The 23,433-nt window shown below is 38.2% G+C and overlaps 1 protein-coding gene across 2 annotated transcripts in view; it reads right to left on the reverse strand.

The window, feature by feature from the left end:
* Nucleotides 1–23,433, reverse strand: part of ADAMTS18 (ADAM metallopeptidase with thrombospondin type 1 motif 18) — a 75,652-nt gene that overhangs the window by 39,883 nt on the left and 12,336 nt on the right. For both annotated transcript variants that reach the window (XM_086620847.1, XM_086620846.1), the window contains exons 4-8: nucleotides 7,148–7,430; nucleotides 2,999–3,198; nucleotides 2,407–2,490; nucleotides 1,379–1,538; nucleotides 671–776 (exon numbers count right to left, since the gene is read on the reverse strand). In XM_086620847.1, the coding sequence (XP_086476973.1) occupies nucleotides 671–776; nucleotides 1,379–1,538; nucleotides 2,407–2,490; nucleotides 2,999–3,198; nucleotides 7,148–7,430 (833 nt within the window). The remainder of the gene's footprint in view (nucleotides 1–670; nucleotides 777–1,378; nucleotides 1,539–2,406; nucleotides 2,491–2,998; nucleotides 3,199–7,147; nucleotides 7,431–23,433) is intronic.

A 23,433-nucleotide genomic window follows, 5' to 3' on the forward strand; every position in this document is an offset into this window, starting at 1 on the left:
AATTATTTAGTCAAAAAAAAACCCAAACAAACAGGAGAGCAAAACCTCATCATCTTCTTTAGTTTTAATTCAACAGTTCAGAGAATAGCTGAAGCTCCATGGAAGATTAATAGTGATTTTGCTTGAGAGAGAGCAGGTTCTTAGCAAAATAACAGTCTTATTACCATAGAAATCAAATGGAAATCCAATGGACATAGATACAGAAAGGTAGAAACCTCCACAAAGGTTGGTTTTAGCCAAATCACTCCTTAAATAGTTAGAAAGAACAAAGAAGTACAGGTTGAATGGAATGAATGGCTCCTAAATCCTATGAAAGGATCCTTCTTCTCGGAAAGGGACCTCTAAGAGACTCAGAGAGATCACTTCTCCATACTGTAAGCTTCACTGTTCCTTCTCTTTTTGGAGCAACCACACTGATATTAGAAGCAATTTGTCTACCAGAGCATGGTAGCAGTGTGAGAAGCTTGTTGATTATTATTGTCAGCTTTTACTGTTCTGGTTATCACCTGGATTATATAAAATATCAAAAATGAAAATAAAAATAAAAGGAATGCACTCTGGGCACCTGACTCATCATTTCATGCTAAAGGACACACCTCTGAGTGAAGAGTCTTGACTCTGTCACTTACATATTTATTTATAGAAGGAGCACGTAAGAAAAATAACTTACTTGTGTCCAGATTCATGAGCAATGGTAAAAGCCAGTCCAAGGCCTGTATCTTCATTAATGGTGCAACTACGGTATTTGCTGCACATGCCACTGATAGGTGCAAACCCTGAAGGAAGGAAGCAGTAGAATAGCTTGTTCCTCTACAGAGTTCCAAATACATATATCATCTGCATTAGTCCTAATAAGTGAGTCTATTGTGGTGCATGAAGATGGCTGTCTACTTCACCAGGTTTATCATGGAAGAATTACAGCAGACTCTTATTTGACAATAAAGGGACTCCAGTATAACAAATATAAATCAAAACTAATCTCCTAAAATACACTCTACTTATAAAGATTATTCTTTCCTCACTGTCATGCCTTTACTGTTTCTAAGTTAGGGAGGAATCCCATGCAAAAAGGGCAAATAATCACAAAAAGAAAAATAAATTAGAGTGTCTCAGAAATATGCTGAAAATCAAAATTGTTCCTTGAAGAGGTAACAATCCAAAAGGATGTCTTCAGATAGCTTATGTTGTGACGTTTTTCTGGGACAATGATACCAGTAGTAGTCTTTTGCTTCTAGGAACCTTAAAGAGAAATATGTAAAAATAATACTGTTCTTTCCTCTTCAAGAAGGCTAACATTATGAAAACATTTCTGTCTCTATGAATCAAGATGCTGCTGTTGACATTCACGAGTTTCTCAGCATGTGCTTTCATATCATACCTAAAGTATCGCAGGGCTCGTTTTTCCAAGAGCAGATATCAAAACCCGTGAGCAAGATGGCATGGTCATGGCGCTTTCCGTTCTTCCCAACCAGAGCAGATTGCCATTGACAAAAGCTGTTCAGTGACTGGTCTGCATGGTGGTTAATCAGTAATCCACCCTGTAGATATTTCACAGACATAGAAATAAGGTGCTTTTATTAGTACTTGAGAAAGGTGATGGAAAGAATAAGAGTTGGTTAGGAAAAAAGGGAATTGCTTTTTCATATTTGTTCTACATAAACTTATTCATTCTCACGTTAACTGTGTGTGATGACTGACTCAGTTGATGAGTGAATGCATTACAATTGTAAAATAAAACTGGAACTCTCTCCAGGCACAGACATTTTCAAAGTCAGTGGCTGGAATTACCGTGTACAAATATATTTGATTCCTGATAAAGCTGAACACTAAACCATTTTCAATCTTGTGATCAAAATGTTTGGAGATTTCTGTGGAAGAAAAGTATTCCCCAAGTAGATCAACCCATCACAAACTTATTTTCATCGAGAGAGACTTTGTCATCTTTTGTCTCAGTATCCTTGGCAAAAGAATAGGCTCCACTCCCACCTTTTGTTACATGTTATCTTCAGTTTGGGACTTTGACTCCTTTCCCCCTCTGATCATCATAGCCGTAAATCCCAGTTCAAAATCTTTTTATTTATTTAAATACTTCTTAAGTAGACTTCTCATTCCAGCCCTTTCTCTTCAAGAAAATGCTAGAAATTGTTAAGTTTTATCTTACTGGAAGCATTTCAATGTTTCTAAAGAACATTCATGTGAAAAGAAGATTTTAGTATCAAAAACTGAGAAGCAGTGAAATGCAGAAAGTGTGATTTTGGGAGTTTTTGAGATTTTTATCTTTTTCTCATTCTTTATGTCTTAAGAAATCTCTAATGAAAGTTTGTGTACATAACGTGGGAACATCCAAAGCTCCCTGTGAACAGTAGCAAATGAAGTACACTGCATAAAAATTCCGACAGAACTTACAGGCTCTTGTTCCAAAAGAAGAAGACTCACAACGATAATGTTTATATCACTTCCAATTGTTCCATCTTTAAACAGACTAGACACCTGCAATGATTATTGAAGAGGAAATATTGTCTACATGTATATTTTTGTTAATAGACTAAACATATGTATTGAGTAATTGAAGCATTGGGCTTCAATTTTCATTACAAATTAATACAGTTATATACCTTGTAGGATTAATACAAAAGAGCTTAACCCAGAAGAATTATGCCCCAAACCACTACACTTATTCAAAAAATTTGAAAACTCTCTTGATTTAATGGGTCTTGGTCTCCTGGATCAAGTGTAATGAAGTTCAAGTTTAGTAGTACAAAAGTAAAGAGCAAAGCCACAAAGGAAAACATATTTCTAGTTAAATTATATTATTTTTCTCAAAATAAATTTGTGCTTTCTCGAACAAATTTTTGTTTCAAGGAGAGACATCAGATAGAACAGACTAAGCTTCATGATAGTAAATGAAATGAAAGTTTCAACTTCAGAGTATCTGCCTTTTTTGTACTACACAAGAAGTATTTTAAAATTTAACATCTACAGTTATACCACATCTTACCATATTCATAACTGTTAAGATGTAAGTTGTTACATTTTCCTTGCCATGTTTCTCCAACATTTTTTTATCTGCCACAACAAGGGTTTCAACATTTAGACTTCCGTTCTTCTGAATTTTAGCAGATGATCTTTTGAACCTTGCAGAAGTCCCATATTCATCTGAGCGAATGTATGTCTCTTCTGTAGGTGGCTGAGGTGCATCTAAAAGGAAATAAAACTCAGTTTTGGAAAGGGTTCAGATCACCATGAACAGTTTCATCAGAAAATGAAGGATCACAGGTTTACAGCCTTAGATTATTTTTATGGTATGTGATTTAATACTTATGGCTAAATTCTTGTATATTTATTAAAAAAGACCTGATTCATTCCTTAGGGAAGGACAGCTACAGGGAGAGAAGGAAATGGGAGAACCACATTCGTATGCAATAAGCAGTTTAAAACAAGGAATTAATCTAATCAAATGGTAGCATCTGTGGCAAAAAACATAAACACAGAATTTTTAACAAAATATCTACATTTTTCCCATCCTTTTGTTAACTTCCTGAGGTGTCTGGCATGTGCTACTTACATAGTACTTGGTAAAAAAGTCCTTTCCACAACAGATGTCCACCATCAGTACAGAAAGCAGACACACACCACAAGTAAGATTCCTGCCAGCCTGCCATTGCGATTGACATTAGCCTTCAATGTGAATTTGCCACTGAGATTATTCCTGCTGGGAACATATATATTTAGCATAGGGAAACATCAGGCAACAGCAAGGAGGGCTTGACAACAGGATTTGCGCATCCAGCCCACACACCCAATGCCAGGGTGCATTTTTTCCCTCTGTGCTCGTGTAGCATGATCAACGGCACGGTTAGAGAATGGTCTCTACTTCATTCTTTCAGAGAGCCAGAAAATGGGGAAAGAAATCTACATCATATAATGTTCCTGTTATTCGTAGTTTCTTTTGCATACACCTATGCTGCCTTTGCAGCAAGAATTAACTTGAAGGCCACTTTAATGTACTATTAGTATAATAATAATATTTTTTTTGACACAGGATGTAACATGACACAAGTGTAGAAGCCTCAGGTAGTTAAAAAAATCCTGCCTGTGCCTCATCAGAAAGTTATTCCAAAAACAGAGCTAAAACAGATGCTACTTTCTTCCAGGCCAAACTGGGAAATCAAGAACACCAAAGAATGCACAACAGTGGTCTGCTTTCAAGAACTAAGACACTCTGAACTATATTTAACATTGCAAGTGACTGTGCTAGTAAGATTTTAAAACGTTATCACTCGTTATAAACAAGTCCTTTACAAGCTCGAAGAACTTTTCTCTTCTGGAAGCACATCAAGACAAGAAGACACGTCTCACCCAAGAGTGAAGCGTTCAGTTCACAGTACGTCAGTTTCCATGCACTATTTTGAAGGCAATACAACTTCAAGACATTTGACTCATAAATCCATGAGCTGTGGAGTTTTGCTCCTGAATTAACTTCATAGCTACTAATAAAACCTAAGCAGCAGCATTTCAAGCATGATTTACTAATTACAGTCCAGTCAATTTTCACAATCTAAAAACATTTAGACTGTGAAGAAGAGTTTGAAAGATGATTAACTGGCTTCTCTAATGCTTACAAATTGCCAGCATATGAAACTTAAAAGATGGCAAGCGGGACAAGCTACTTCTGTGACACTGAAAGTGGCAGCGTGCTCTTCCCTCTTACTGCTCAGCAAGCTTGGATTCATTCTTAGATTAGGATAAATTAACCTTGACTAGGCAGAGTTAATAGCAAATGACTGCCTTCTGTAAGACTGCATTCTCAATGCCTATGCTCATTCAAGCTGAAATTTTCTATTCCAGGTGACCAGACTGGATTTTGCTGAAAATTTCAAACTGATAGGACTCCAGATCTCAGAACAAGACCAGGAAAGCAATGTAAAAAATAAACAAACAAACAAAAACAAACAAACAGAAAAGAAAGGCAAAGAAAGGAGAAGAGAAGAGAAGAGAAGAGAAGAGAAGAGAAGAGAAGAGAAGAGAAGAGAAGAGAAGAGAAGAGAAGAGAAGAGAAGAGAAGAGAAGAGAAGAGAAGAGAAGAGAAGAGAAGAGAAGAGAAGAGAAGAGAAGAGAAGAGAAGAGAAGAGAAGAGAAGAGAAGAGAAGAGAAGAGAAGAGAAGAGAAGAGAAGAGAAGAGAAGAGATCCCCAAGTACTTATAGAAGGGGTGTGATATGTTTTTCTTTACTCAAGTGATACATTTTCCTCCAATGTCCTATATTGGCCTCTACTCAATTAAACAATCACACATAATTTTATTTGTAGGACTGCATCTGTTTAGTGAACATGAGATAGACTTGTTCTATAGATTAACCAAGGCTGGGTATGGAAATAGGTGTTATTTTTTAGAATTTCTCCTTCCTTTCTCTCAGAAGGTTAAAGGTATGTACTGCATGAAGTGAAAGACTACAGGATGTGAAAAGAAAGAGTTTCATGATTAAGCTAATTAAATGCAATCTTGTTTAATTGGACTCTAACAATGCGTCTGACACCAAGTTCTTAAGCAATGATGGGCAAATCACTTATACTAAACTCATCACAGTTGGATGCTAATTGCATGTTTTTCATTTAGCATAAACCCAGCTTGAATATGAAGTTAAGAACTCATAGTTGTAACTGAAATAATTGAATATAGAGATACACAGATACAACTACATGAGCATATATTCTGATAAGTATTTTAAAGAAAAACTCAATTTATCGATTTGGTACCCAGAAGCAATGGTTATTTTTGACCTCTCCTGTGTCTGTGAGTCCCACTTATAAGACAGGAATAATGATATTGTCTTCTCACATCCCAGGAGGTTATGAAAATACACTGTTCAAAATGCACTCATTTATTACAGGGAAAAGCTCTGTGTAAAAGCTCAAGAGGCCATGAATAATTCTGAATTTGGACAAGCAGTCACAGGGGGCACAGTAAATAAGGCACAAGACCACAGTGGACAATGCAAATAAAATAAAACACTGTTGAGCAGATGAGCTAACTTAGCACCATTACCCTCTGCTCTGAAGCAGGCAGCAGGAAAACCAGACGAGAGAGAAAGGGAGTATGTAAGGAGGTAGCTTTGAACTGCATCAGAATGCAAGTGTTTATAGGTTCAGTCACAGGCTTGTGCATCTGGCGTTCGAGGTTTAGCTTTCAAATCCAGGGAGAAGGATTTCTGAAGAAGCAGACAATTTTTAATAAGCAGTTTTCAGGCCTCAAAGAGCCCTCAGCCTCAGCTCCTCCTTTTCCACTACCTCCTTTCTCATTCCATCCCTTCTATTTGTTTTTCTCTGTCTTCTTTATGTGTCTTTTGGAAAAGGAACCTACCTATTTTCTCAGAACTCAGGGAGGATGTTGGAAAAATATAACAGGACTGGGACAATGTTTTCAATACTGTGTGCAGCCCTGGAGACCCTCATTAAGAAACTCAGGTCAGAAGTAGATCAGCTTTCAAACGGAATCAACTGAATGCTGTAAGTATGGATATAAGGTCCAAGGGGGCTCTAAAACGTTCTGCAATTTGAGGGCCTAATGAAGGACTCAGGATAGACCTTGGCAGCATAATATATTCCAATATGTTTTTTAAGAGGTGACTCCAAAATCTTATTTAAACAATTTTCATGGGAGGTTCTTTTTGAAGACCTGTTGCTGAAAATTTCATTATCAAAAGGTGACTTCTGAAAGACATTCTCTGTCCTCTCAGAAATTAATGATTTGGAAGACTTTTTCTTCATCTTCAAGCCTAATTAGTTATATATCCACAAACTTAACAGAGAGCAGTTCATGGACTTGGCATCAATCACTATTCAAAAGCAGCAATCTGAGAAAGAACTACTTACTGAAAATTATGTCAATGTCAAAAAAATCAGGCAAGGGATCTTTTAATCTAGGTAGAGAATAAGAAAACGAAACAGTGATTCTGATGGCTTAATAATACGGATGATGACACCAATTTTAAGGAATAATCAAGTTTCTCATATCTTTCACTTTGTAACTGTATTATTTAAAATTATTATGTCTCCACCACAAAGATGACTATGAACCACACCTCAGAATCACCATACAGTCTCTAAAAGCCACTATCTCAAACAAGGAGAGAAAGTTTCCTTACATACATTTCTTGCGACGTCCACAAAAATGTTGCTTTTGAAACCTTCCATGGTGGTAACCATTCGCTTGAGCATGATACTTGTGGGAAGTGTGAATTCTGTGATGACCAAAAGAGAAGTATTTGGGATTGGACTCTACTGTGTACCGGTGCACCTTCTCTTCTGCAGTTCGTTTATATAATACGTGAGGATGGTGTCCAGCAGGTGATGTGTAGTTGTGCTCCTGTGCTAGCTGCTGAGGTAATGGAGATATAAGGAACTCGATCTTCTGTGTCCTTATCAAACCTGACTAAAAAAAAACACCACCACAAATTAGAGGAAAGACTGTCAAGGTTCACAGCTGCAACATGCTAGGTCTTACAGTGACCTCCCTTCAAAGCCTAGACAGACTGAAATGTGCTCTTCTAAACTAGATTTATTCAAGATGTAACCTACATAGTCTGCCCAACTAAATTCTGCATTGCTTCACTTCGGCGATGACCAGGTTTCATATTTGGTAACACGCAGGACAAGAATGTTGTGGGACTGGCAGCATAGCACCCTCACACAGTACCATGAATAATGTCATATGCAATATCAATCCATTCTTCACAGTAGAGATCTGGCTTTATGTGTATTTGTGCACAGGATATACACTCTCACATAAAAAAAACGCTTTTGGAAAATGCATCTTCTAATAAATGCATACATCAGTAAAAAAGAAATAATATGTGAATGAAGATTCAGTTTTTTTCGGAACAAGGTATTACCAGATGGGAATCCTGGACTTAAGGTCACCTTAAGAAGAAATGTAAGCACATTATAGTACAGCAGCACAAAGTTGAAGCATCTGAACATTTTAGTACCATCATTCAGTAATCAACTCCCTGCAATTTAATCGTCAAAAAGGCAGATTAAAATTTATGCCCTCCTACAAGAGAAGACTGATCAGTGAAAGGAAGTATCTGATTGTTTTCCTCCTTGGATCCCTGAAAGACAGAAGTATGAGAAAACTACTCTGTATTTTTCACATAGTATCCATGCATGAAACTGCACATGTGATGAAGTGTTTCCAGGATCAGGGCCAGGGAAACGTGGGTGGCACTGAGGAAGTATTTCCATGCAGCTCATTAATCAGTTATGATTTTATTTCATTTCTTGGGTTTGTAGAACATGTTGTAATAAACACTCTTTTTTACCAAGTTGAAAATCAAGAAGTTGTTTCATCAGGTAATTCTATTACATTATATACGTAACACTAGATACAGATTTTCGGTTTGGATCAGTGAGGCTCTACCATGTGCCAACACCCTTCTGCCAAAATTGACATCCCACGAGGACTACATATCTCTTATGCTTCAGAAAAATATGTGCAGACAAACAAATGTCAATTGCTAACCATCTCGCCCGACATCTTAAGTCCTCCCAGATCATGATTCCACCTCCTTCCTCAAAAAGTATTCTTTGAAAATGCACATATTAGACATGTATCACCTCTTCCCTTCTGAAATGGATGCTTTTATTTAGCCTAACCTCCTAGGACCAGAATGCCAAGGGTATCAGAAGGAGAGTAGTTTGAATCCCTAATATAAGCATTGTATTTCTTAAGGATTTGTGGAATTTTCTGCACTTTCAGTACTGTTTCCCATGAGGAAAACTCAACAGAAAATGAAAAACATAAAGTTACATATGAAATCTTCACAGCTTTACCTGTTTACTAAGCTAATGCTAAAATTGACTTTAAGTCTATTCCAGTTGAAAATACTTATCAGAGATATACAGGTCCTCAACAGTCTATAGTCATACGCTATGTCCTTTTCATGGAAATTCACTTCTGTCTTTCCAAATCAAAGGTGTCTTTGCAGCACTCCTCAATATAAGCATCTTTTTCGGGGAGCTAATAATAGCACTCATAAAATCATACAGTGATCTTAATTTTGACAATAGAAGAGATTCCATGTTATGAACTGGGAGGGCCCAATTGCTTCCTGAGAAATAATATGAAAACAAACATAGATGATATTCTGATTAACAATTTGTCCCCTTTCCTTTCTTCAACATGAATTAATAACTACATATTTCAGCCTACATCTACTTATCATTCTACATGAAGGTTAAAATTGCCTCTGTCGATAAGCGACAGGCTTTAAATAATTGACAAGAATTTAACTTGCCTCCTCACTATAGGCAATAAGTTGGCATATTTCAAATGTCAGATCGCATTTGGTCATGACAGAGTACTTTCCTGTGGGGAAGAAGACTAATATTTTAATCCTTATGATGCATGTCATCACACAATTTAAAAGTGGTTCTGAAAGGCAATCTTTATCTACTAGAGTGCACTGATAGCTGGGCACTCCTAAATGATATTTTTTTTCAGCTGGAAAACACAACTGTAGTGAATCTGGTTTTTATTTCCCTGTTTTAAAGGTTTCCACATCTGAAATTATTCCTGTAGGATTCATTTTGTAAATGATTCAAACCATATGGAACAAAGGAGTTTCTACATTTTCCTGAAAGAACTGTCCCTGATGTACACCAAGTTTCAGCCCCAAATGTGATTTCTATATTTAACATTACAAGGGTGAATTGAGAATTCTGGTGCAGGAGAAAGGGCGAACTGAATTCTGGGTCCTGTACTGCATGAATATTGCTGCACCTTTACAAAGGCTGTAGCTGACTGAGTGCCTTACAAATGTATTCACATCATTTTCCAGCAGAAATTACCCTAAATCTCCAATAAGACTTCTTTCCTTTAGGTTTTACAGCAGACATGTCTTCCAAATTGAAAAATGTATGAATGAAAGATACCTTTTTTTTGATAACATCTAGTTGTATAAAATTGTCAAGAAGAAAGGGACAGTGCCACACAGCAGTCTGAACATTAAATCAATCACAGACCTTTTTCTATTTCTTCCAGGTACGGGATAGTTTCAAGAATTCATATTAAATTAATTTCTTTGGTAATTCCAAAGTAATGCTGAGAATGCTGACCTGGCTTCTGACAGAAGTCCTCTGGACTGCTGCAAAGGGGGAAATCGGGCAACAACTGCCAGATACTTTTCTTGCAGGTTCTTGAGTATTAGCCTTAGGTAAAGAAAAGCAGCCTATGGCTATGAAAATATGTCACCTGAGAAATGCCAGAGCACAGAGACAGGATACTAGCACAGAATCATCTTTTCTAATTCTACACTGCCAAGAAATTCCGGTTTGTTGAAGGCCAGATTTTGACTAGTCTCTACTCCTGGGCAGTGAAAGTGTAAAAAAAAAAAAAGTGTTTCTGGGAATTTTTCTACAAATACATGAAACATCTCTGTGATCGTGAGTTAGATGCAATATGTTTATCCAGCTCAAATATTTCAGTAGATGAACAAATACTGTCAAAATCGTCATGGAAATTTATGCATTAGGTTTTCCTACTGCCAGCATAGCTGTAAGTATACATGTGATTTTCCTTGAATTAGAACTCACTGATACCTTTCCTTTAACTTTGATGGGTTTGGGACCCAACAAGGAGAGGGACAAATAGGTCAAAACCCCATTTTTTATTTCAGATTCTCTGCAATTATAACACCACGAGAGGAAGCAGGATGACAAAATCTAACATTTTTACTAAGTCTAGACAACACAGCATGAAAAAGACCCGGGACTCCTGTCTATTCCCTCTCTGTCCCACTGTGGCTATCGCTAATAATAGCAGTAATTGTGAGAATATGGTGGGAAGGAAAACCCAAGAGATTGATCAATTGGAATTTGCAATTCTCTTGTTCTTCTCTCACAACACATACTTGCTATCCTTCTGTTAGGGGTAGTCCATGCCATTGGAAAGTAAACGGAAAAACATACATTGATCTGTGTGGTCAGCAAAGAATTCTGAATCAATAAATTAGAGGAACTTGCAGTTTGTTTGCAGAAAAGTTGAGAAAAGACAAGAAGGCAACATTCCTCCCACTTGTTATTTGTTATGAAATGTTTGCTTAGCTCTGGGCTAAAGGAATTTTCAGATCCAATACGTCTTTGTGAAATTCCTCAGTATCAGGGTGTTATCACTAAGGTAAGGCACTTGTTCTGTTTTCCTGATGTGTTTCAAAAGGAGGAAGAATCTCCAAATGAAATTTGGACAAGGGAAATGATAATAAATATCTGCGTCAAGATTTTTTTTTTAATTGAAGTCAGATGACAAAATGAAAAATAAGGCAAATTTTTTAAACCACTGAAAGTTCATCTTAGCTACACAAAACCAGGTAAATCTTCCACTGATTTTAGACCCACATGGAGTGGTTTTGAGAGTCACACTTTAATATATCTATTTCTAACAGGTCTCCTTGGCCTCTTACTGGAACAGCACAAAGGCTGTTCCCATTTGTCTCTCCCTGTGTTTTCAGACTCTGAGTGAAGACTTTGGCATCTTACCAGCCCGTAAACCCAATTCATTTTGAGGTTTCAGCATCTCCAAAAACAGACTCTCTGTAAGAAACATAGCAGTGACAGTGAGTGAAGGATTTTCAGAACTTATATTTCTTGCCTATATTTTAACAAAGCTAAGTTCTGAGATAGTAGATAAACCCTTGCTCTAAACTAGAAGAGCCTCACAGCTGTGGGTCCTCTGTTTGCATACAAGGCATTTTCATTACATGCTAATTAAATTAAAGGCAACAGCTTGGCCACATGCATATTAAAGTTACAGGAGTTTCACAAACCAGATGCAAATAATGAGGTAATAAGCATATCAAAATGAAACAGAGAATTAAAACATATGAATAAATGAAGTGCATTGTCTCTGCTGAACATAACTACTTAATACTGACTGACACAAAATTAAATTACAGTTTGCACAAAGACAGGAGTATCTCGACTAAATAAAATGCTAAAAAGTTTGCATGTACTCTCTAAGGAATACTCTTATATCCAGAATGCTTTATTCAGTGTTATGAGTATTACATAAAATTAAGTGTTAAAAAACTACGAAGAACAGCTAAAACAATGGCCAAAGAAATCACTGAAGTCTGTACCATAAGATGGGTATGCATCTACTCAAGATGAAAAATCTCTCAAAAGGAAGAGTTAAATGTAGTTTCACACCCATTAAAATAGTTCCAAATACTCATGCAAAGTTTTAAAAGACTTGACCAAATGCCAACTGAAATTGGCATGAAGCTTTCCAAAGACTTCAGTGGACATTGATCCAAGACTTCTGTTATGTTATATCCCAACTGTCCAGCTCCTAAAAAACACAAGTCATTGATTCAAACAGATCTTAACGAGACTTAGAGCACGTAAAGTACAGAAACATAAAGTACAGTTTTTAATTCTACTTGAAACAAATAAAGATGTAAATTAAGAACTTCCATGAAATATAAAGAACAAGAAGAACAAATGACCTAAGAACTATGGTTGCTGGTTATTTAAAAATATCTGAGGTCAAAAATGCCTATATATCTAGTATTCACATCACAATATTTTTGGGAACATCTCATGTCACAGCATATTGGAGTCTTTTCTCATTTACTTTGCAGTGAAAACTCATTAAATGATCAAACACTTATTTTCTTCTCTGATGCTCTGCTAAGTCCCTGGCACTTTGGCATCACAAAGGAAACATAAAAGACCTACCTCTGTCACCAAAGAATTCCCTTGTTGGAGGAGAGACTCCCCTAGCTCAGATGTCTCATCTGTGGGTTTTGCCTGACAGAACATTTCCCATACTGGAATAATGAGTATCTTAGAAACGGAAAGAGGGTATGATGGAGATCCAGAGAACATGAAGCTATTCACACAACTTGGAGCCACCTGACAACAGTCAGAAGTTGCCTTTAGGCCCAGATTGGCTTCTAGAATTGGGCAGATGTCAATTTTCATATATTAACATATTGCACCGTGTGCTAGAAGAAGGGAGAGGTCTCTCCATAACTCCCATACCTTTGTCCAGATTCCACCACAGACTGATGGAGCTACGAGGCCCTTCCCTCAGGTTTTATAAGCAGATCGTGGTAGTTCCTTTACAAAGTATTGAAATGATCTTCACATTTGCAATCAGCCCTCTATTGAATCTGCACATGCTCCAAGGCAGCTGGTGGCAAGCCAGCTCAAACTAGAAGCAATGTAGCTGCTAAGAGACCAGGTTATTAGCTCAAGCCCTGCATAACATTTATGTCTCTACATGGTATTTTGTAACAGATCAAGTTCACAGCCAGCGGCTTGGAGAACAGCAATGGTCTTTTCAGATCCATTTCAAATGCATGCTCAGAGAAACCCACGTGGAGATGGCAGTCCCGTGTATATACCAACAGCCTGATACAAAGTCCTGTCAAGACAGCAGGAAAAGTGCCAGCTGTTTAGAATTACTTTTGAGTCAAACCTTGAAAATTGGGTAAAGATATAGTTTTCTCACACATGCCAAGGAATTCTGGGAAGAATAAAGTCCTGTTAAGTTTGCCAACGTTCATCTTATGGATTCCTCTTTCCTCCAAAGCAAGGATATTCAACCAGTACTGGTACAAGGCTGTTCAAAGCAATCCTGCATCATGTAAGCAGTCTAAATAAATTATTGTATCTTTAGAGAATGTGTAATGAAGTAGACTCGTCTCGTGGGATGGGTTAAGTTGGTAGTCTGAAAAATATGCGAGACCATAATCTTACCACAGTCATAAGCAGAAGTACTTCCAAGAATTATAGCCAGCAGTATAGTACAGCCTGACCTGGAATTGTAGATACCTGATATCACTAACTGACTTTTTGAGAGATGGGTTATTGAGCACCACTCGAGTTAGGGTCAAAATGTCAATGGTCTGGAAAATATAATCAAAATGAGCAAATTAAGATGTGAAATTAGGTAGAAAAAATGACAAGCAACATATCTGGCAAAGCAGAAAGAACGAGTCGAACTGCAGAAAGTGCTGCTGAGGTGAAAGATGTCTTTGCCCTCGGGAAGCATCATGAGCAAACAGCGAAACCAAAGGCAGTAAATCACGGTAATTAAAGCAGCTCATTCCCTCTCTGCTATGACCTACAGCCCCTTTTCTGGGTGGTAACTGCAAAGGGGGCAACTGCAGCCAGCATGCTGTTTCTGTTCCCCTCAGAAGGGCACTTCACACAGATGCACCCAAGTCACTGAAGCACTGGGTAAATTAAACAAGCTCCTGCGACACAGTGACAGGGACAAGATCCATGATTCTCCAACAAAAACCGAAAGGTCTGGACCCTAAATCCATACACAGGTTGTTAAATAAATGACTGACTTTTAAAGAGTGCTAAACACTCAGGAGCTCCGATTGAGCTGAACATTGTCTCTGCAAGCACTTTCAGAGTGTGTTTATACCAATTTGGGAAAGAAAATGCTCTGGGAAACTCGAGAGAATGGACTCTCATGAGGTTTCCAATAATACACATGTATTATTGAAGTCAGAAATCCCACGAGTAAAACTCAGAGCATGTTCATTTTTGATCCTATCCCAAACCAGGCAGCACAAAGGCATGTGAACACACTAAAGGAAAGAGAGAATTTAAGTTAACAAAACTTCTCCCTAGCTTTCATGTTTGCCAAACAAATTCACCCATCCTTCAGAAAAGTATCAACTCTGTACATGGGCAGTTACTGATGACGACCCCAGGGTCAGGGAAGTACAAATGCAATGTTTTATTGGACAAGATCCTTGGCTGATGAGAATAACCTCAGCAGACCTTTACTGATTTTCACCATATTGGAATATCTGGCTCTGTACCACAGCAAATGTTTAGGTTAAGTTAATGGCCTTTATACACACTAAAATATTTTCTTCATGAAAGAAACATTAGAATCACTGGTTGCCTATTCTGACTTGAGAATTGTGCAGATCACATTTTTCTTTAGATTCTAAGTGACTCACAAAAATAACTCAATTTATTCTGTTTTCTAACATAATATAGACTTCTTATAAATGTAAAATGTTAAGAGTTCTTAAAAATAAAGCATTTTATTATCTGAGGATCTGACAGAAGGAGAGTACGATGTTTAAATTGCCAGTCTGAGTTAGTCATGAAACATTCAGCAATTATTAAAACAAGGTAACAAAATTGCATGTCTTTAATTATTCCTATATGAACAAATACAGTGTTATCTCTGAATAGTGCTTTTGTATTTCTGCAGCTGATTGAACTTGTTTAAAACATCTTTATGTAATCCTCTGTCAACATATGGCAAATAAGGAAATATTCTTATTTGTTCCTTCACTTCAGGTAATTGAACCAGTCACATTGGTATTTAAATGTATTAAATCGGTATTTATTGTAGGGTAAATGAGATATGCTGGAACTAACACAAATTTGATTGCTTTGCCACACATTAAATACTTGCTTGTCAGTATGTGAGCTCCCTCATTTCTCATGTTTTTGGTTGCTTTTTTTAAAACAGAAGTCAGCATGATAAATGAACAGAATAAAAATACTAATGTAAAGTACAGCATTATGACACTAACTATACACTAATAATACTTAGGTTAAATGCCAAAGGTTTACCAAGTTGCACTCAGGATCACTTCATTAATGATTCCATCAGCATGGCTCTTTGGCTTGCTATAATAGCTCTGGAAAGCAATTTGCTAGAACCAGCCTCTCGAATGTAGGCTTGGTAGCTGCACAAGCGCTTGGATACAGCCTGTTTAAGCAAATCCCTGCAACTGTAAGATACAATCTAGATATTTTATTCGTTATGACAGTTCTGAAATCCGTCACAACACAAGCAGGAAACAGCAGGATTGTTTTATGAATGCATTTATGCTTCAATTTTCCTAAAAAGAGGCTGCCCAGTATTTGTCATGTGCTGCCTAACAGTTGATTAGTTACTTACAGTACATCAAGAATAACAGAACAACTGCCTTCAGAAGGGAGTTTAGTTAGTCCCCTAATCTGGCATTCCATGTAACTCAGTGCACAGCTTAAGGGAATCCTTAAAGTGTGAGAGGAGGTCTACATTTTGGAAATTTTGAAGTCTAAAAAATGTAGCCCTCTGTGTCCTCTCATTCTGTGTAACAGGACAAAATAAAAGCAGCATTTGTGTTCCTCTTAGATCTCCGACATACGACTTTAAGATGTCTAGATATTTAACAGACCTTTGAACGGGGCAGAATTTCACCATGAGGATGGTTTGCTATGAGTTATTCATGCTGCTCAAAGGATTAGGTGCAATGAAAATGTTCTGGCAAGATTCTGCGCCTTCTTTGTGCACTGCTAATTGATTTTATGTGGATGGAATTCAGATGTACTAATATTCTAGGGAAACTGCATGCCTTCTTAATGAATATTCTGCTTCTACAGTTGTAATAAAGGCAAAAACAATAAGATTAGGGCACAGTGACACAGAAAATGAACAGCTTAAAAAAAAAAAAAAAGAACTGATGATAGATAACTAAAATCAGTACTTGGAAATTCTTTTCCATAGGTACTTAGCATTAACAGTTGCTTGCTTGAGTGTTTCCGATCAGGAACATTCCTCCCTATCAGATATGCAACTCTAAACATTAGAAGTCATGAATCAGGGCTTGCTGGAAACAACATTATAAATTATGAGATTTTTTTTAAATGCCAAAGGGCTTGGTGTTTTATTCTCTTTCTGATTTCTTGAACCATTTTCAACAGAGTTAAGAGGGGTTTTTTTACCCTTTTTGATCATGTGTACTAGAATAAAACTTGGGGTTTTTAGTGAAAATACAATTTTTCCTGTGATGATAGGACTTTGGCAGCTGGATCTTTCAGAATAACATTTCATATCATGAGTGAGAGTGGCAGACAAGCCTGAAAGGCTCCCTCTCCCTTACAAGAAGTTCCAGTCAATAGAGAAAAGACACTTGCCCAATGCGCGTGGACACCACATAGGGCTGGCTGACAGTAGACCCTTCACTGTTCAGAGGTCTTGGCTTCAGAGTGACTTACACTGACTGCATCAAAGCCCCAGAGCAAATGCTCTAGACAGTGGCAGTTCGCTACCCCTACCCGCTTTTCTCCAGCAAAGATCCTCCAGATAAAAGCCACAGCCTGGAAGAGCTGATGCAAATGAATTTAAGGGGGCAGAAGATCTGAGCCTGTCTGACCTGGAATAATTTGCATTCAAACAAAATAAATCCAGCTCAATTCCCATAGCAATTTTACTTTGCTATGAATAGCTCAGGCAGCTCCAATAACGAGGAGCTCGGGTTACATCTGATTGCCAGCTGCATTGCTTACTAAGAAGTTAGGTCAGTGGTTCCCAACCTTTTAATTTTCCTTGTTGGAGTATACATTGCGATGGATTAGTTACATGAGAGAGTGGTCACAAGGAACTCTGTAGGGAGCAAAGTATCGGCTTTGCTGATATTCCTCACACACAGACATATACATATGTTGAAATATCTATGCAGGAAGGAGAAAGAGAGGGGAAGAAAAGAGCTTAGGCCATTAAGGGAATGGAAAACAAGCAGCAAAGATGGCCCAAGAGTGAGATTGTCAGGCTGGAGCCTGAGTTACCTGGATTAACTGAATTGCCCAGTTCTTCAGCAATTCAGCTTCTCTGTTCCTTACTTCTCAGTTTTATAGGTAGGCTTTTGTAATCAACCCAGCAAATGCTCGAAGAGACTTGTGAAGGCTCACATTTGACCTCAGTTGGGTTCTATTAAAATGCCTCCATCTTCCTCATCATAAGCTGCAGCCCCAGCCTTCAGGATGTCACTCGATAGCTTGAGCTGTGATCCAGTGATCTGTTGCAGTAAGCACAGAAGGTCACAGCACAGCTAGGTATGTGCCACCTAGCTTGGCTCCATGCTGGCAAACGCCCTCTTCAAAGACACATTCCTCAAACGTGGCTCTGCCCATCTCAACTGTCCCTCATCACATCACTGGATGGGCTTCTGCCATGCGACGCCACTCACAGGAACAACAATGCTACACGGTAAGTGTCTCAGAAATATGCAGTCACATTCACTAGAGTCTGAGAAGGTTGATACTTTGCTCATAACTAGGAATTCCCTTGCTGTGATGCTTTCTACTTTACACATGCCTATAGAGAAAATGTGATTACTTAGCATCACTGTGAAAGGAGGAGTAGGAAAGAATAAATTTCATCTTCTCTTCTTTCACTGTAATCACCTCTTTGTAACAGGACAGCAGCCTAGGTGTGTCTGAATCATTTTTTTTTTTCCAAGAAATGGAAAATCAGTAAAACCTTGAGTGCAATTCACACTAATGAACCTGAAACACAGGACAGCATCATCCCAAAGATCCACTGATTTAAAATAAGACCTCACAATTTTCTCGTTTTTTCATAACATTAAGAAATGTGTACAACGGCAACTCCATGTAACATTTAGAGAACCATACAAAGCACACAAATATCCTTAGCATCCACATCTGAATTTACAATGGGCACTTGAATAAGAAGTAAATTATTTGCTAAGATAAAAGTAGTAACCTATAGCTATATCCCAAGTCATGAAAAAGTCTTGTATTTGTAGGCACCATTTACAGCCATAACACCTGCTTTCACAATATTATATACCACGGGTCCAAAGATTCATTGTTTTCCTACTTGTAGCCAAAAGCTACCAACCAGCACTGTTCAGACATACTGCACTAATTCCTGTCCTGCTCCAAAACTGTGCACACTCGTTCATACTCCTCTCTCCCACAAATTAGCCTGTTTCTATCTCAAGGGAGCGATGCGCCAAGGTAAGCATGCTATAACTGCTCTGCTGGTGTAACTGTACTGAAATTAAAAGCAGGAAACCTGGGTGGATTTGTTGCAGACTAGAAAGTTTTTAAATACTATTATAAATGAAAGTTTTATGAGAAATAATTTTCAGTACCATTTCTAACTACAGAAATAGCTGTGATCACGTGCAAAAACTGCCACAAAGAGGTCCTGGTTTGGTACAAAATAAAACTTCATGCCATAACTGTCTTCTTAAAATGGAAACAGTAATGCTACCTTAATGTTGATCGAGATTTCAGCATAAAGCGAGGTAAATCCATTCATTAACCCAACACATCAGTTTACATCTCCTGACATCCTGTCTACTGACAGGGTCAGAGTACAACATACAAGTCTAAACCAGTATTTGGAGTGTTAACACAAGAGCTTCCAGATAACCGGATCTGTGTTTGACTTATACTTACTATGAGTAGGCCTGCAGAACTGAACTGGTCATGAAAGGTTACACTGATTTTGCCATAAACAGACTTTAGTATAAGCCTGTGAATTATGTGACTGTTTAGCAGGGACGAGTCTTCAGAAAAGTATGAAAGATGGTGTAGGAGCATTTACTTATATCTTTTCATTGAAGAAATCAGTTCTATCATGCACCTCTGAGAATCAGAATGAGAACAGAGGACAAAGAAGCAGCTGAGGAGAAGACATAAAGGTTCCCATTTCTACAGAGTCCCACAGAAACTGATCCAAGAAGGGAGGCCTTTGATTCCTGTGCCAGCAAGCACCATTTGCTATGATTTTCAAGCAAGTGACTAGCATTTCTTCATGAAAGCACTGGTACTGTACAGTTTCAACGCACATCTTACTACACTCTCAAAATGTCGTCTGTGGAGCACCAAAGACCTAAGTATCCCTGAGATGATCTCTGGGATCTCAGGAAATAGGAAAGATAAAGTGACAAAGGGAAGGTTGTGCTTGAAAGCAACTTCTTCTTCTATGAGATATTCTTTATATTAAATTGGTCCAAGAAATCTAGAAATCTATTGCCACAGATATTGTCGTGATGTTAAACACTATAGGCCTTCTTATTGAAATAAAAATGCCTTGAAGTCAAGGGAGATATAATCATATGGAATTTGTTGACAGCTCAGCATGCTGCAAAGTTATAAAAGAACAGTAAAAAAAAAAAAAAATCAGCAGAAGATTTAGGAGGCAAAACTTCCTAAACAGTCTGACCTTCCTTCTGCAATGAATCTACTGAACAGTAGGTTAAGCAAAGGTCAGGTTAAGCATAGGTTAAGCAAAAAGCTCCAAGAAGAGGAATGTGCTGTCAGGGTCACAGAGGCTCTGGGACATCGGGGAAGTAAGTGTGTGAGAGTTACAGACACTTCAATCTCTTTGTAGTTCCTTGTCCCAGGGCCTGAGTGTGTTCTCTGCTCCATCCTGACTCCACAGAACACAAGATTTGAGTTTGGACCACACCACACCGCAGCCAGCAGCTGCTCCCTCCAAATTTCAGGCAAAACTTGAGAGAAGTGCTGCACAGCTTAGCTGCTCTTGTATCTTGAGCCCTTATTTAGAAACCAGGATACACTTAGTGTGTTGAAAAGTGCCGCGTGGGTCAAATAAGTAGTGCGTCAAAGCACATCAACTCCCAGTAAAAAGAGAAAATTTGTCTACTTTCATAGGCAAGAATTAGAAAAGCAAACCTGAAAAGTGAAAAATGAGGTCCTCCCATTCTGAGTCTCTCTGAAGCTCCGTGTCACTTGCACAGCCACTGATTTATCATTCTCAGATTCTAAATTCTCTGCTACAGCCTGTCCTCAAGCCCCTGTCCCTCATGTCAGTGTATCCCTGACTTTCCCCAAAATAATCTGGCTGCTCAGTGGCCACTAAAGGGGCACTGCCTGCCAAAAGACTACTGGCATGAAGTTAGTCAAGCCCTATTTACACCTACACATTTTGCTATATAAGATCTTATGTTCTTCCAGGAGTTAAAGTGCAATCCTGTCACTTCTCGTGTGACTTTGCCCAGCTTAATGTGTCACGACTAAAGATGTGACTGTACATACAATCTATTTGGATCATCAGCCATTTACTCCACCTTTTCTTCTTTCCAGGTGGTAAGGTAAACAGAGGAAAAGCCAGGACATCATCTTGTGAAACATTTCCTCTCTTCACAGCATGATACACTACACACTCCTCCCACAGCCTAAACCCAGCAGTCTTAATGGGCTATGGAAGTAAATTAGTCACAAATAGCACCATAGGGAACTTAGATATTTTGAATGTATACCATATAATCAGGAAATGTCCACCCACTTTATCTGTCAGGAACAAGGAAAATGAAAGCTTTGTAATTTTAAACTGCCCATCAGTTGCTATGAATCACTCAAACATCTTGCTGTGGAGAGCCAGCATGCATAAGAATGCTGGTAAGATAAGAGAGGGTTTAAACTACACTCCCCATCCTGTTGGAATAGTTTCAGCCCAAGATTCCACATCTGATCACCCCTGTCCAGGGTTTCTCTTTATACAACTCCACTGAACTCCTCAAAAGAACTAGAACAGGACACTGAACTTTCATATCTTTTCAGATTATTTATACTATCACCAATTCTCACAAATTTCACCCATCTGAAATAACTTTTTTTCAAGCGTAAATAAATTTTGTAGGATAATTTACAGACCTATAGTGACTCATTCCTTTAACATACATGAACATGGAATGATAGAAGTCATCCAAGACTGACAAATATCTCCATTATCATTTTTTGCAATAACCCTACAACCATCAACTTGCTACAAAAATCAGAGACAAATCACATCAACCTTCTCTTTAAAATTTAAGTCCTTTCCTGGAAGAAACAGGAAGGTGTTGATTTAAATGATAATTACTATTTTGCTGACACGTAATATAGTTATTGAATGGCAGAAGAGACAAGAGCTGTAAAAAGAATTGCTCTGTGCAACTTTATGGAAACACAAATATATTCCACAGACAACGGACACTGAATTGCATTCTCCTTTGTAAAATCAAGATCAAAGGATTGGCATGAACTCAGTGCACTGGTGTAGGTAAGTATGTATGTATATACAAATTTCTCTTCCTTCTTATTTTGGAGCACATGGGCACCATTCTGAGCAGGCTCATGGTGAGCAGGAAAAATAGTCCCATGGGGAAATGCTCTACATCATCTTCTGTTAAACCTAACACAGAAGTAGAGCTGTGGAGGTAGAGTGACCTTTGCTGCACACAAATGCTAGTTTGCAGAAGACAAACCTTCGTTCTGGGTGAATAACATTTCTTTCTGGTTTGTTTCTCACATTAGAGCATGTTCCTGACTTTCACAAACTGTAATCTTTAAAATTATTAAATAAATCATGTGAACAGCCACAATAAAAAAAAAAAATATAGATACTATTCCCTCAAGCCCTCTAGCTATTTTCAACTAATTTAGTGTTGTGGTGCTATTGTGCACACTAGAAAGCCAGTTTTCAAGAAATGCTTGGAAAATTACGACAAAAATTAACTTCTGATGGCACCATAGTCCAAAGGCCGAGAACCTGTAAATAGAATTGGTGCAATACTCATAGGCCAAGACAAAAGTCTGAAACATTTTTGTTCCCAGCTTCAACTATCTATGGTAATCTATCAGCCTCTCTTTCTGATTTAGCTTCTGGTCCAAACTGTCCTTTCATTGGTACTTCCATCTATCACACAGGCTGATGGGAGAAAGCAAGCCTTTGTCACCATACCCTTAGCCTGATATTCAATGACACATAGCATCAATGGCTCCCACCCTGTATTTGGGTTCATGCGTGGTCTTCATTGAGACCCACAGGACTCACACAGGAATCACAGCACTCAGAGGAATCAACTATTTCTGTAACAGACTACCTGTTCTCCTCTCTGCAATTGTTTGGCTCTCCTACCAAGAGCAGAGGAATGAGGTCTTGCCTCCTACAGGTGTTCCCAAGACAACAAGCAATAATATCCTTGCACGTTTTTTAAATCAAAACCCATTAAGTCCATCTCCTGACTAACAAAGGAAAAAAGCCTCAAAAACTACTTTCCTCTTTTACTCCCAATGCCAGACTTGACTTTATCAGGACTTGATCAGGATTAGGCCAAGTAACTTCTTTACATTTACTCTTGGCGTCATATTTTTTGATGGCCATTTTGCTTCCTTTACTTTTTCATTGCCATAATACTCTGGCAGCACAGCTGGCACTAGTACACTGAAACATTTGTGGCAGCTGCAGGCACCAGATGCCAAGCACTCCAGTGCATTTTCTAGCAGCAGTAGCAGCAGCTGGTTCTCTGGAAAACTGCCCAAACTCCTGACTATTACTAGTCCAAGTGGTCCATGAGGACAGCGTAGGGTCAGTCTGAAGATGCATTTCTGTGCCCTTCAGGTAGGCCATTTTCCTCCACCTCTCTTAGGATTCAGGGAAATCTGATTATACAGCACCACTTTGGATTATTTACAAGATGTGTTTTGGGGTCTGCCAGTAGAAACAGACATGTTTTCACTTTCTTGATGAGTCAGTGGTACTTTCCATTTGCAAAATGTCTTTCTAAATCAAATAGCAATTGTAGCAATGTTTCCCAAAGACATGGTGTGCACCTTCACTCCAGGATCAAGATGCTGTAGAG

The sequence above is a fragment of the Tauraco erythrolophus genome, chromosome 15, assembly GCF_009769465.1.
Source record: "Tauraco erythrolophus isolate bTauEry1 chromosome 15, bTauEry1.pri, whole genome shotgun sequence".
In the NCBI taxonomy this organism is placed as follows: Eukaryota; Metazoa; Chordata; class Aves; order Musophagiformes; family Musophagidae; genus Tauraco; species Tauraco erythrolophus.